Source organism: Papaver somniferum, chromosome 7, assembly GCF_003573695.1.
Source record: "Papaver somniferum cultivar HN1 chromosome 7, ASM357369v1, whole genome shotgun sequence".
Lineage (NCBI taxonomy): Eukaryota > Viridiplantae > Streptophyta > Magnoliopsida > Ranunculales > Papaveraceae > Papaver > Papaver somniferum.
In genome coordinates this window covers 76,967,282-76,981,506 of record NC_039364.1, presented here as the reverse complement: position 1 = coordinate 76,981,506, position 14,225 = coordinate 76,967,282, and the positions used below count along the sequence as shown (strand labels likewise).

General features: G+C 38.4%; 1 protein-coding gene across 1 annotated transcript; it reads left to right on the top strand.

Moving 5' to 3' along the window:
- Nucleotides 1-6,308: 6,308 nt before the first annotated feature.
- Nucleotides 6,309-7,747, top strand: LOC113294788 (uncharacterized mitochondrial protein AtMg00810-like). The gene is made up of 2 exons (XM_026543167.1): nucleotides 6,309-6,568; nucleotides 6,793-7,747. The coding sequence occupies exons 1-2, from the start codon at nucleotides 6,309-6,311 to the stop codon at nucleotides 7,745-7,747; spliced, it is 1,215 nt and encodes a 404-aa protein (XP_026398952.1).
- Nucleotides 7,748-14,225: the final 6,478 nt, after the last annotated feature.

Genomic DNA, 14,225 nt, shown 5'->3' with positions numbered 1-14,225 from the left:
ATCATGGGTACACCATTTTTAGTGTTTAGTAACAGCCTAGTTCAGTTGCAAAGAGGGGTTGCAACAATTTGAATCTTTTACAAAAGTCGATGTTGCAATTTTTCACAACGGCTTCGCAACAGTTTGAAACTGTTGCAACCCAAAAACGTCACAACAGTTTCAAACAGGTGCGATATTTCAAGGTCGCAACAGTTTGAAACAGTTGCGAAATTTCAAGGTCGCAAAAGTATGAAACAATTGCAAAATTGACACGTAGCAATAGTTTCAATCAATTACGAAATTTGGAACCAGTTTTTTTTTTTAAAGAATGGAAAATTTTATCCGAACCGACTATAATAGTTCTGGTACAAATTTTGCAACAGAATTTAACAGTTGCGAAATTTTTGTAACATCAAAAAAAATAGTGTCAGGTCTATTTTGGCCTAGTCAAAATTAGTTTTCCTGCAAATCAGTATCTACTGTCTAAAACAGAGTTTTGCTGCAGGTTTCTCAGTAAAACACATCATACAAGTAAAAGTTTCTACACCACACCATTTGTGTATATTGAACATAGAGAGGAGAACTTAGATAAGCAAGCATACATGGGTTTGCTCTGCAGTTTATAGAGAATGAGAAAGGATGTAACTAAGCAAACATAGAGTCATTTCCTAAGTTATTTTGTTTTCAATTAATGACAAGTAACAAAAAAAAAGCAGAACATATAAGTACCATTAACAGTGTTCTTCTCATATTTTATATCCTCAACTTTATCCGTAAGATCTAACTCAGAATATGTGATACCCAAGAGAACCTGCACAATGAATATCCATTTATGAGATACAATCTGTGACACAACCAACATTACGAAGAAAAAAAGTTCAAACTCCATTGAAGGAGGGCATAATGACAATTCAACTAACCGCTGAATGAGAAAACCAAACTGAGAACATGTTTAGATACAAAACATTAACCGCAGTTCACATCTCCATTACAAAAAGACTATTCAAGGCAAATAGGAAACGCAGATACGCTAAGGAATGAAACCCTACTATTGTATCAAGTGGAATAAGATGAAATCAAAAAAAATAAAAAATCATAAGACATATCCGTGAGAAGTGAGTTTTTCCTTGTTCATTCTCGGACCTTGGGCCATTGTTTAAACATCAAAAATGAAAGACATGAGTTCTTCAGTAGGGATACAAAGTTGTGTTTAATGACTCCTAAAAGGAATTCAGAAGGGTAAAGAAGAATTATCCCTGCACAAGTTGATGCGGATCCCACAACAGTTCACTTCTCACTCAGAAAAAATCAACATTCAGCATAATACCTCGCAAGTAGATAGAAGGTCAGATTCCATAAACATAAACTTAATAATATAAGTGCAAGCAAGTGGAGTACTTACCAGGGACTGATATTTCCCCGGGTGGCTACTAGTGCTTCAATTGACTTTAAATGAAGCCACCTACAGAATCACATACAATTGAAAGACCACCCACATATACATATATACAAAAATAGAAACAAGGAAATAAAAAGTAAATATAGATTCATAAATCGTTTCTGTTCACATACATATATCAAAAAGATCAGTTGTTTCTAGGTGTGGTTAAATACTTCTTATGCGCAATTGCATATAAGTCTTCCGTAAGCACAATAGGATAAGATTCTTCCTTATGCACAAATGCATAAGAGTATGCATATTAGTGTGTTCATCATACATACAAAAGTGTGACAGAAGCAAAAAAACAAAAAAAAAAGACTAAAGCCATGTGTTAGCTAGACATTTATATAAGTGATGCAAGATGGGTGAGATATCCATGAAGAACTTCATAGATTATCTCCAAAAAATTAGTAAAGCCGTCTTAATCATATGCGATGGACCTCTTTGGATGAACCACAAAACCTCCAATTCCAACATCTCTAAAGGTAGGTGCGAATGTGTTAGCTTTTACGGTTTTTTCATCTGGCAGGAGAATGTCGTCGAGCAACACCTTCAAATGAGTAGCAGGTACAGGTGAGCCGTGAGCCATAAGTGTTGAAGCACCAGTACAAACTTTACCAGTTGCAACTATATCACCCTCTATGTTCAGCAATGAACACCGCTGCATATCACCTACTGTTGATCGAGCTGGTGATATGGCATGACTAAGTGAACTTGTGTGAGTATCTGGTGGTATGACATGACTAGGTGAACTTGTGTGAACAACTGAACCTGTTTGAGGTGAACCAGCATAACCTTATTCACAGTTCTGACCACGTGAAGTGCTACACATGTTCGATCTAACAACTGACAGCATTGCAACTTGAATATCCTTCACTACGTGGCATAATGTTCCAAAGCCTTCAAAAGAACTCCCATCTTTCCATGTAATTCTTCCACCTTGTTGGTAAGAACTCCATCTTTAGACTTCAGTTCAGCTAATTTAGCACGAGCAGGAGCAGAGAGTTCAACTTGCATACGAGAAACATGACCTATAGCACGAACACGCCCTCTTGAATCCTTCCCAGACAACTAAGTCATGGCACAAGTTTCTGTTGAAGATAAACAATCCAGCTGTAAGACTATTACATTTGTTGATGAAGAGTCTAAAGAGTCATTGGACATCATACCAAAATAGACTCAATAGGATTTTCAATATAACTTATTTTTAGGAGGATAATAAATCAATTATCTTGTTACCTTATTTAGATTATAACAGTATAAAAATTATGTGTATAAATTATCTAACATACAGAGAATGTAATTCAAGCAAGTATAAACAAAGTTCTCTTTATCTTCCGCTGAGTGATGGTATCTACAGAGCTATATACTCAAACGAGTTAAATGATCTTCCGCCACAAAGAAAGTATGTCAGACAACATAAAACAGTTTTCGTTGTCAGGTGCAACACTTCCGCATCTCACCAACATAGTTTCTGTGAAACTTAATGAGAAGAATTACTTGCTATGGAAGATGAATATCCAATGTTAATCCAGGGTTTACAACTCATGGGTTACATCAGCGAGGATGCTCCTCCAAAGATGATTGAAACAAAAGATGGCGTAGTAAAGAAAAACGAAAAACTGAGCAATGGCAGGAAACAGATCTATTGGTTAAAAGTTGGATAATGACAACTCCTTGCGAAGATGCACTTCCACATGTTGTTGGTTGTACCACCTCGAAAGAGGTATGGGAAACCCTTGAAAAGGAGTACCTAAAAGCTAATAAAGATCGTGAAATCCAACTCAAGCAACAATTACAAGCTCTAAGGAAAGGTAACAAAACCATGGCTGAATTTTAAAAACTTTTAAAATCATTTGTGATGATCTTGCAGCAATCCACAAATCTCTTCCGAGTGATGACAAGGTTTTACAACTGTCACAAGCCCTTGGAAACAAATATGATACGTTTGTTACAGCAATGTTATCAAAGCCTCTATTTCCTACTTTTAATCAATTCGTCACAGCCTTAAATGGCTATGAACTAAGGCATCAAAATGAAAATGAAAATAAGGAAAAAGGTGTCGACCACAATTTTGCCTTCCCAATGCAAAGGTCTGGACGTGGAAGAGGGCATCACAACAGACGAGGTCAGCGAAATCATGATCACCAGTATAATGGGCGTGGAAGAGGAACATCCAGTTTTGCAACACATCCAAAATCTGCCCCATTTAACGACTCAACGTCGTACAATGGGAATTCTTTTAATGGTAATGGTTATCGTCCTCAAAATAACTTCTTCCATTATCCTAACAACCGTGGATTTCATAATACGCCATGCCAACTATGTGATCGTGCTGGACATACTGCAAAGAATTGTCAGCAGCGTTATGAGTTTTCTTACAGACAAGAAGACAACGTTGTGCCTAATGCGTTAACTACTACAACCAATGGACCACTGACATATCCGAATTGGTATACTGGTACCGGCGCTACATCACATATGATATCAGATACGGGTAATCTCCAATCCCTAGTTCCCTATCGTGGTAATGATAAAGTGATTGTTGGAAATGGATCTAGTTTAAACATATCTCACATTGGTACAAAAAATATTGTTTCTACATAGGGCCGTTCCTGAGTGGTTTTTTTTCCCATAAGCAATTTTTTTTATGCCCCCCAATTTTTTTTATTTTTTTTGCCACGACTAATAATAAAAGATAAATAAGTTTTATAGGTGTGTAGAGCATTGTAGGACAAGTATATCTCTAAAATATTAGGTTTAAATATGCTATCGTCTAATTTTTGTAAGAAAAATATCTCCTAAACGTGAGGTAGCGAGAATTTGATAGTGTGCAAGCATCCTCCTCGTGTTAGAATTATAAAATAATGGAGAAATGAAAAGGAACTATAAGTTACGTTTTTCAATCAATAATCTAAGACCCAAAAAACACAAGAGATTTGATTGGTTATTTAGAGCACCTTTCTTTTAGGCTCCAAAAGCCAAAGGAAAAGAAAACGTCGGTGGAAAGAAAATAACGAGTTTATAGAATATGCAAAATAAACCTCCAACTTTTTATGTTTATTAAATATTTGTCCTAAATATTTACATAGTATAATCAATAAGTCCCTTCTAAAATTTTATCTTTAAATAAATCCACACTATAACACTACGCTGTTGCTGTCCTAAAGTGGGCCTTTCCCTGATTACCCTATGGAACCGGCCCTCAATCTACATCAGGACATAATGTTAAATTGAATAATGTTCTAGTAGTACCAAAGTTGACCAAAAATCTCTTATCTGTTAGTCAATTTACTCGTGATTATTTATGTTCTTTTGACTTTGTTGATTCTGGTTTTAAGATAAGGGACTGACGAACGGGGACCATACTAGCACCCGGTAGTAGAAAAGGTGAACTTTATGCCTTGGATACAGGGGGAGCGATTGGGGATTTCTATGCTATTAAAGGAAAAACAGTGGAAAGTGATTTGTGGCACCAAAGACTAGTCCACTCTCACTCTAAACTTTTGGAAAAATTGAACTCTAGCAATTTAATTTATGTTTCATGGAATATGAGTTTTGATATACTGTATGTTTTAGCTGTTAGATGGGTAAAAGTTGTCGTCTTTCTTTTCGGCATCTGAACAATTAGTCTATGATTCCGTTGCATAAGATTCATTGTCATTGATGGGGGCCTTCCCCGGTAAAATCATCACAAAATTTTAGATACTATGTTATCTTTGTCGGTAATTTTTCAGGATATACTTGGATCTTTACTCTTAAAAATAAATCAGATTTTTATTCTATTTTTGTTACTTTTCATAAATTATTGAAAATCAGTTTGATAATCATGTTAAAATATTTCAGGGTAATGGAGGGGGAGAATTTGCCTCTACACCCTTCATAAACTACTTGCAAGGAATTATCCGGCATATTTCGTGTCCGCATACTCCCGAGTAAAATGGAGTGGTGGAGCGAAAACATCGCCACATTTTTGAAACAGGTCCTACCTTGATGTTTCATGCTAATATACCTCAGCATCATTGGACAGATACTTTTTTCACGACTACTTATCTTGTCAATCAATTTCTGAATTCCACCCTGAAAATGGATTCACCGCTTTTTACACTATACCGTACTCACCTTAACTATGAAATACTTGGAATTTTTAGTTGCAGGTGTTTTTCTTACCTTCGAGTCTATACCAAAAATAAATTTGGACCTCGATCATATCCATGTGTGTTTTTTGGGTTATAGTTATCTTCACAAAGGCTACAGGTGTTTACAGTCGTCTACAAAGCGCATCTTCATTTCACGCCATGTCGTGTTTGATGAAAGTGTTTTTGCCTTTAAGGAATCATGCAATAACTCAACCAATAGTGACTTGAAGACTACTTCATTCGATGAGTGGAAATCCAACCCAAAACCTTTGGAATTACCTTCGCCGACGTCAGAACCTCAGCCAGTTCTAGCGCATTATCCTTTACCAAATTTAGAACCTACGCCTCCATTTTAAGAAACTAACATACCAAATCCATCTACACCCTTACCTAGAGCCACATTACAACAAACCCCTGATCTATTATCTCCGCCACAAAATTTTGATCAGTTACCTACATATAATACTCAACTTAGCCATGACTCTACCTTAACTCCAGTTACTGAATCCCATGTGGACACCGAACCAGTATTAGAAACTAATTCACCTAGTCCTTCATCTTCATCTATCTGTCAACTTAATGTTGATCCACCACAAATTCAACAACCTATTGCCTCAACTACAACTGGTCATTCTCTGATCACTAGGGGAAAGGAAGGAATTATCAAACCTAAAATTCGTACCTATTTATCTTTCCAAACAACTTCCCCACCAGTTCTATAAGTCGCTGATCCAACTGAACCAAAGTCCATGAAAACTGCTCTTAAGAGTCCTCATTGGGTTACAGCTATGATTAATGAATTAAAAGCTCTATACAGGAATCGTACTTGGACACCATTTCCACACCAATCTCACTACAATGTGGTTGGCTCTCGCCGAGTATTCAAAACCAAGCTTAAAGCAGATGGCTCAATTGTTGATCGCTTCAAAGCGCAGTTGGTCGCAAAAGTGAAACCTTTAGCCCAGTTGTTAGGCATACCACTCTACGGGTTGTTCTCTCGATTGCTCTTGTACGTGGTTGGACAATTCGTCAACTCGACGTAAAGAATACATTCCTCTATGGTTACTTGAAAGAATCTGTCTATATGGAGCAACCACCTGGATTTACCGACCCATTAAAGCCCGGTCATGTTTGTCATCTCCATAAAGCTATTTATGGACTAAAACAAGCTCCACGGGCCTGGTTTGAACGTTTTAGTCAATACTTACTTCGCATTGGATTTAATTGTTGCAGGGCAGATTCCTCACTTTTTACCTTGCATTGTGGCACAGGTACCATATATTTGCTGCTTCACGTCAATGATATTATCATCACCGACTCTTCCACTTATCTTCTTCATCGTCTCATAACAAAGCTCAGCTCGGAGTTTTCCATGAAGGATCTCGGTGAGCTACATTATTTTTTGGGGATAGAGGTCACAAAATTTTCTGGTGGTTTATTCTTATCTCAACAAAAATACATCAAAGACATTCTTGTTAAAAATTCGATGTCCGAGAGTAAACCTGTTGCTGCACCACTTACAATTAAACACGATCTTCACCAAACAACAAGTGTTCTTGCTGATGCAACTCAATATCGTCAAATGGTTGGATCGTTGCAGTACCTTATTATTACAAGGCCTGATATTGCGCATGCCATTAATCTTGTTAGTCAGTTTATGCATCGTCCCACTATTATTCATCTCCAAGCTATTAAAAGGATATTACGGTACTTAAACGACACTCTTGATTATGGGATTCGATTACTTGCCAACTCCACACTCAATCTTTATTCCTTTTCCAACGGTTATTGGGATGGTTGTGTGCATACACGACGATCAACGACCGACTATAACATTTACTTTGGAGCAAACTGCATATCATGGTGTTCGAATAAACAACCAACTGTATCTCGTTCTAGTACTGAGGCTGAACATAGATCCATGGCCTCCACTACTGCGGATATTACATGGATTACGTACCTTCTTCGCGAACTTGAAATCAGTCTTACCAAAGTTCCAGTTCTATATTGTGACAATATCAGTGCGCTCTACCTAGCCAAAAATCCTAAGTTTCATATTCATACAAAGCATATAGAATTAGACTACCACTTCATACGGGAAAAAGTTGTTGCTGGTTCACTTGTTACTCGCCATGTATCTACAACTTCTCAACTAGCCGACGTTTTCACAAAGCCATTGCCTAAGTGATCGTTTCAGTACTTGCGCCGCAAGCTCGGTATGATATATTCACCCTCTCGCTTGAGGGGGAGTGTTAAAAATAAACAATCCATCTGTAAGACTATTACAGTTGTTGATGAAGAGTCCAAAGAGTCGTTGGACATCATACCAAACAGACTCAATAGGATTTTCAATATAACTTATTTTTAGGAAGATAATAAATCAATTATCTTGTTACCTTCTTTAGATTATAACAGTATAGAAATTATGTGTATAAATTATCTAACATACAGAGAATGTAATTCAAACAAGTATAAACAAAGTTTTCTTAATCTTTCGTTGTGTTAGAAATCTCTTGAGTTTCTTCTACCAGAGTACCTGCATCGAGTTTTTCCTTGATGCCTTCTATCACCTTAGTAAGTTGTTCATGTAGTGTTGAGCATATATAATAATCACTTGCTTATAATATTGATCACTAACTAGTATATATACAGTTAAAGAAGACTACATATAACCGAAATTAATCTGACTCACATAGTATGGTTGCGCACTAGGTAAAATTACCCCACCCTCCTATAAATGAGCTTTAATCCACACATCAGAAGTAGTGATTTGTACTTCAGGGTTCGCAGCCACCTGCATTTACAAATACAATGAGTATGAAATTAATCATTGCCTGCAATAGTTTGAGGTATGAGGTAAGTTGCATCATTAAAATGAAAGACCTACAAGTTTAACTCTCACCAAACAATGAGGCTTACGGCCGGAGGTATGAGAGTAATCATATCGTTCTCTTTTCCTCTTATTAGCAACTCTATTTTTTTGGACTGAGTCATCGTTCTCATGTTCACAGAATTTTATCCAATCCTCTGATTTGACACTTGAAGGAGTATTCACAATCTTTTCTTCATGAATATCATATATATCATAATAGTCGAGTCGCAACTCAGACTTGAATCTCCTCCATGGATCATACGTCCCCTTTAACATAATGGGCTTGAAAGTCTCAGGTAAATCAAATGATTTCTGAAAAATACAGAGGTAATCAGTGGGTTCCTGAATGTTAACTAAGAAGTAGAGCAAAAATTATGTCATGAGGTAAAATTTGTACCTTAAGTTCAGTCCAAACATCTTCCTTGTACTTATCAGCCACTTTCCTCCATGTTTTGTACGAAATAGGAACATGGGTACGAACCAATACCCCCTTCCTGTGGCCTACTTTTGTTGCATTGGCAGAAATGGGTAGTCCATATTCATCGACCTCCACTGTTGCTGCCATAATAACCTGTAAAATACCAAATGTGAAAGATTAAGATCGCACAGGTGAAAACAAAGCTAAAAAAGAACATCGATATAACATAACCATCCACATAAGAAAACAGAGCAAACTTCTCAAATAAATAAAAAGTATTAATATAGTGCAAGTCATCAAATCAAACAATTCAGAAAAAGAGCACAGTCACAAATCCTTTAAACTACAGAATCAACACAAATAAGATTTTCTAAACTCTCATTGTCAGTAAAATCTGACTGATAAACTGTAGGAAATTCAAGCTTATCTACTGCGGACATTAACTTCTGAGATGAATGCAACACCACAGACCATCCCTGTAGAGAAAGATCCGTTGAGTAGAACACTTGGGCTGTTTCAGATGCAAGGATAAACGGCTCATCAACCACTCTGTTGATACTTTTCAGCCTGGACAAGTTAACCTTTATCACACTTGAGTTTGCTTAAACTTGGCACCCATTAGTTTTATCTTCAACTCTGACCTAATCACAAGAAATATTGTTTCTTCAAATTCCAAGTAATTCAAATTGATGATCTATTTAATGACTCCATAATAGGTAATTTCAGCTTCTTTGTAATTTATGTCCGTCAACTTAGCTCTAGGATTTGAAATAGCTTTCATCGACACACCACTGTTTTGTGATACCCGCTTCGCATCGCAATCTTATGGGGAGAAAGTAAGGCCATTGACTTGGTATTTTGCATATGATTGTGCTTTGAAGAGAGGTCCTTGCACGAGTCGCCAAAGAACTAAATCAGTTTCATTGGCTTCTAACAACTGTAAAATATCATGTTCAAGTTAGTTGCGTAACCAAAACAATAATTGATTTTTAATACAAACCAATCCTGACAACCTAACACATTACCTCGTCGCGCAACCATGGACGAATGATTTCTCTGACTATGAGACTTGGCGTGGTTAACATAGGAATCATACTTCCTAAAATCATATAACAATAGTAGTATTAGATCAATAACCTCAATCATGAACAACAACTCATCCATGTAAAACTAATACTTTTACCTTTGTCAGTCATCAATTCCTACATACTTAGAAAGTATCCATCTGCGAGCTTGTTCAAACTTCACTTGATTTATAATAATGTCCTTAGCATTACTTAAAGGCATCTCATCAGCAAACTCGCCAGCATCATCCAGAGAGGCATGTCGAGTATGTTTATGATTACCATTACCATCTTCTGATATGTCCTCCATACAGTATAAGCTAGCTTCTCGCATCGTATAGCCTCTTGCAATGCACCCGTCAATGCATCTTTTATTGCGCACCAATCCTTTGAAACCTTTCATAAACCTGCAAAAATCAGTGACAAAAAGTTAATTAGCTCCCGTAATGCAGTTCAGTAACGCCAACTGAACAAGTTATAAATCAGAAAGCCTGGTCATGTTTGGCTCATAAAATTCTAAAACAACAAAATGTTCCCCACTACAAGTTATATATATATATATATATATATATATATGTAAAACTTGAAAAGTCATTTACAATATCAAAGTTAGTCGCTAATATGTTCCTCAGTATAAGTCTAAGTGGGACATCTTTCGCTGAATATCAATGCACATCAAATGTGGCAGTACCCGAACACTTGGCAACCTAGCATGTATTGATTCGATTCGTTGTTCAAAATCTACATAGATTATGTATTTACAAACAAGCCTGATCATGTTTGGCTCATAAAATTCTAAAACAGCAAAATGTTCCTCACTATAAGTTATATATATATAAACTTGAAAAGTCATTTACAATATCAAAGTTAGTCGCTTATATGTTCCTCAGTACAATTTTAAGTGGGATATCTTTCGTTGAATATCAATGCACATCAAATATGGCAGTACCCAAACACTTGGCAACCTAGCATGTATTGATTCGATTCATTGTTCAAAATCTACATAGATTATGTATTTACAAACAAGTCATGATAACCCATAAAAATACGTCAATGCTAGTTATGCTCTAATCCATCTAGTGTGTGTACGTTGCAACTTAAGAACATCAAATTAGAGTGATGGCTAGATTAAACATGATATCTTAGCTTACGTATTCACAACAAAACATGGATTACCCCTACAATAACAAAAGAAAACGACAAGAAAATAGGCATGGATGTTTTGACAAAAAAAACATGATATTTCTAACTAACAAAGTAGGTTGCGGTAGTTACCTCTCAAAGGGATACATCCACCCAAATATGACAGGACCACAGATTAGTACTTCATCCGCTAGATGCACCATCAAGTGAATGCTAATAACAAAAAATGATGAAGGAAAATGTTTTTCCAGTACACACATTGCGTCCACTAGACTTGTCGTTTATTTTACAATATGTTCTCTGTTAATGACCTTCACGCACAGAACTTTGAAGAAGATACTTATCCGGTTATTGATGGTGGTTTTTAGTTTAGGGCTGAATTTGTAAAAGTCTATCTACCTAACTCGGCATCAGATGTAGTAGATATTGACATGTCTATATTCCGCAAGGAATTTGGAGAATATATCAAAATTTGATGAGTGCCTATGTCTTTCTTCATATTATATTGAAACTCAAGCTCCTAGATGAATTGTTCATTAGTATAGAGCCAAATGAGTGTATAAGCTCCTAGATGCATTACTCACAAATGCCGGAGCCTGCTGAGTACTTTTCTGGTGCTTATGTTCCCCGACAGAATCCTTAATATTGGTATAACATGACGGATTTGTGTTCACTCGCAGCAGAGTAGCACGGACCTCCAAGTACCAAGGTTAAGGCCCTTGCACAAAATACTCAGTCAGAAAGCAAAGAATAAACAGAACCGCGGAGTAGGAGCAACAACGAGGGAAGTGTGGCCATGCCCTAGGCCAGCCAGCGCCACTTGGCCATGCCCTATGCTACCCAACCGACCCTAATTCCTTTGTCGACCAATCAGATCGCTTTAAACCTACCACGCTTCCATGAGTTGTGGTTGGTCCCATACTTGTCGGCCCTATTCCCCATCGACCAATCAGGTCGCATTAAACCTTCCACGTGCACCAAAAGGGTTGCCAGGCCCGTGCTTGTCCGGCCCCCTGCTTTTATTGACCAATCAGGTTGCTCCAAACCCGCCACAGCTTTAAAAGAGGTGGAAATTGTGTCAAGAGGTCGCCATACAAAGTTGGCTTCCCAAAAACCGTGCCAACATACTAACGCATGCTAAACATGCCAAAACGAGCATGCCAGGCGCACATGCCAAGTACACATGCCAAACGTGCCACTTACCGCGACAGCATGCCAAAACGTACCCACTCTCTGTTCGTGACCAGCATCACAAAAGACTTCAATTTTGGCTAGCCTAACCGTAAGCGCGGCCATGCTCTAGTGGCGGTGGATGGAACCCTAACTTCTAATCATGGCACAAAACTATGCCTCCTAAGGCCCACAACATGCCACAAGCCGTGCAGACTTAGGAAACCATAAAAAAGGCGCCACACCACAACCAATCGTGGAAATATTTTCTCCTGTGACCGTTTCTACATGGTGGTCTGCCTATGGCTCCTCTGGCACCGTTTGTATAAAATGCCATGCCACGGCCACCTACCGCATGTCGCATGTCATATGCGCTAATTAGGGTTTCGACATGCCAAACCCTAATTTAGGCAAAGTTGTTACGCCAACCAAGCCAGATAATGTTCCACAGAGCATTGGGATTGATGTGGCCACTGAAACTGATGTTGCCACACCACATTGGAGTCTAACACCAATGTGCCAAAATCTAGTGACCATGGCTACGCCAGGCGCTACTTGCACCATCACGCCGCTGACATGCACAGGCTATGCCAGACATTCCACCGTGCCACTGCCATGCACGAACTATGCCATCCATGCCGCAGTGCTACTGGCATGCGCTAAAGGCGCCACTGTACCATTATCAGGCGCCGACAAGATGTGGCCATAATAAATGACTATCCTTCCTCATGAGATGCAATCTCGGCCATCCAAGTTCGCCACCTAACTGATAGACTTGTAGCAATTTTTAGGCGACCAGCCGAGATGAGCCTAAATCTAGTGGACATGGCTACGCCAGGCGCCACTTGCACCTCTGTGCCACTGACATGCACGAACTATGTCAGCCATGCCGCAGTGCCACTGGCATACGCTAAAAACGCCACTATGCCATTGCCAGGCATCAACATGGTGTGCCCATAATCGATGGCTACCCTTCCTCACGAGATATAATCTCGGGCGTCCAAGTTCGCTACCGAACTGACAGGACTGTGGCAAGTTTTAGGCGAACAGCCAAGATGAGCCTAATAGCATCACATGCTAATTTTCTGCGGCAAGTCTATTGACTTTGACTTGCCACACGTAGCAAACTGCTACATGTTTTCCATGAAAACGCTCGAGACATCAAACATGTCACAAACTGGAGGATGTTCATCAGGGTATTGGTCTGGCGGTTTATAGCGTGCGGCGTGCAATACCGTTACAAGAAAGTGTCATGAAGCGGGACGTTTAATGGTGGAAAGAAGTAACGGGTGTAAACTGATCCACTTCCTTCATCATGGAAGCACGGTTTCTGGCGGTTACACACTCTTCCATCACTCAATCGTTCCCACTTCCTACGAAACCAGGGTACATTTTATTATGGCTTGTATAAATAGGTTTCACCTATTTCCACCAAAAGACAAGTTTTGGTCAGAGAACAACACAATATCCAGAAATCACCAAAGAACTGATAGCTTTCATTCCGCAAGCCAGTTCCACTTTCTGATACAAGTCATAAAACAGTCACACCTTCAGAATTAACCATTCTGGTCTAAACACTTTCTTCTCTTCCCTCCCTAAGACCAACCCTTCTCCTTCACTTTGTGACCAAAGCAAGCCTGGAACGATCATTTCTTGGTTTAGGCCAGGATTGTACAGATTGATCTCTCGAATCAAAAGTACTCCCGTGCAGTGCATTGTTTAGGGTTTAGATTTGTTTCTCATCCACACACCCGAATTTACCAAAACCGGCAGAAAAAGTTTTCACCCACAAACACCGGTGAAGTGCAACTCGCACATCTTTAGGTAGGGAAGTCGCGACATGAACCAACAAAGGAAATAGGCGTTGCATTAGAACATGGTAATCATGAGACTTGAGGTTCTTTATCTCTGGAGGATTGATGCTGATGTTGTTGTGAAGATTGGAAGATAAATTTGAAGGTACCTTTAAGTTCTTCAAAATAGTACAAAAAACAACTTT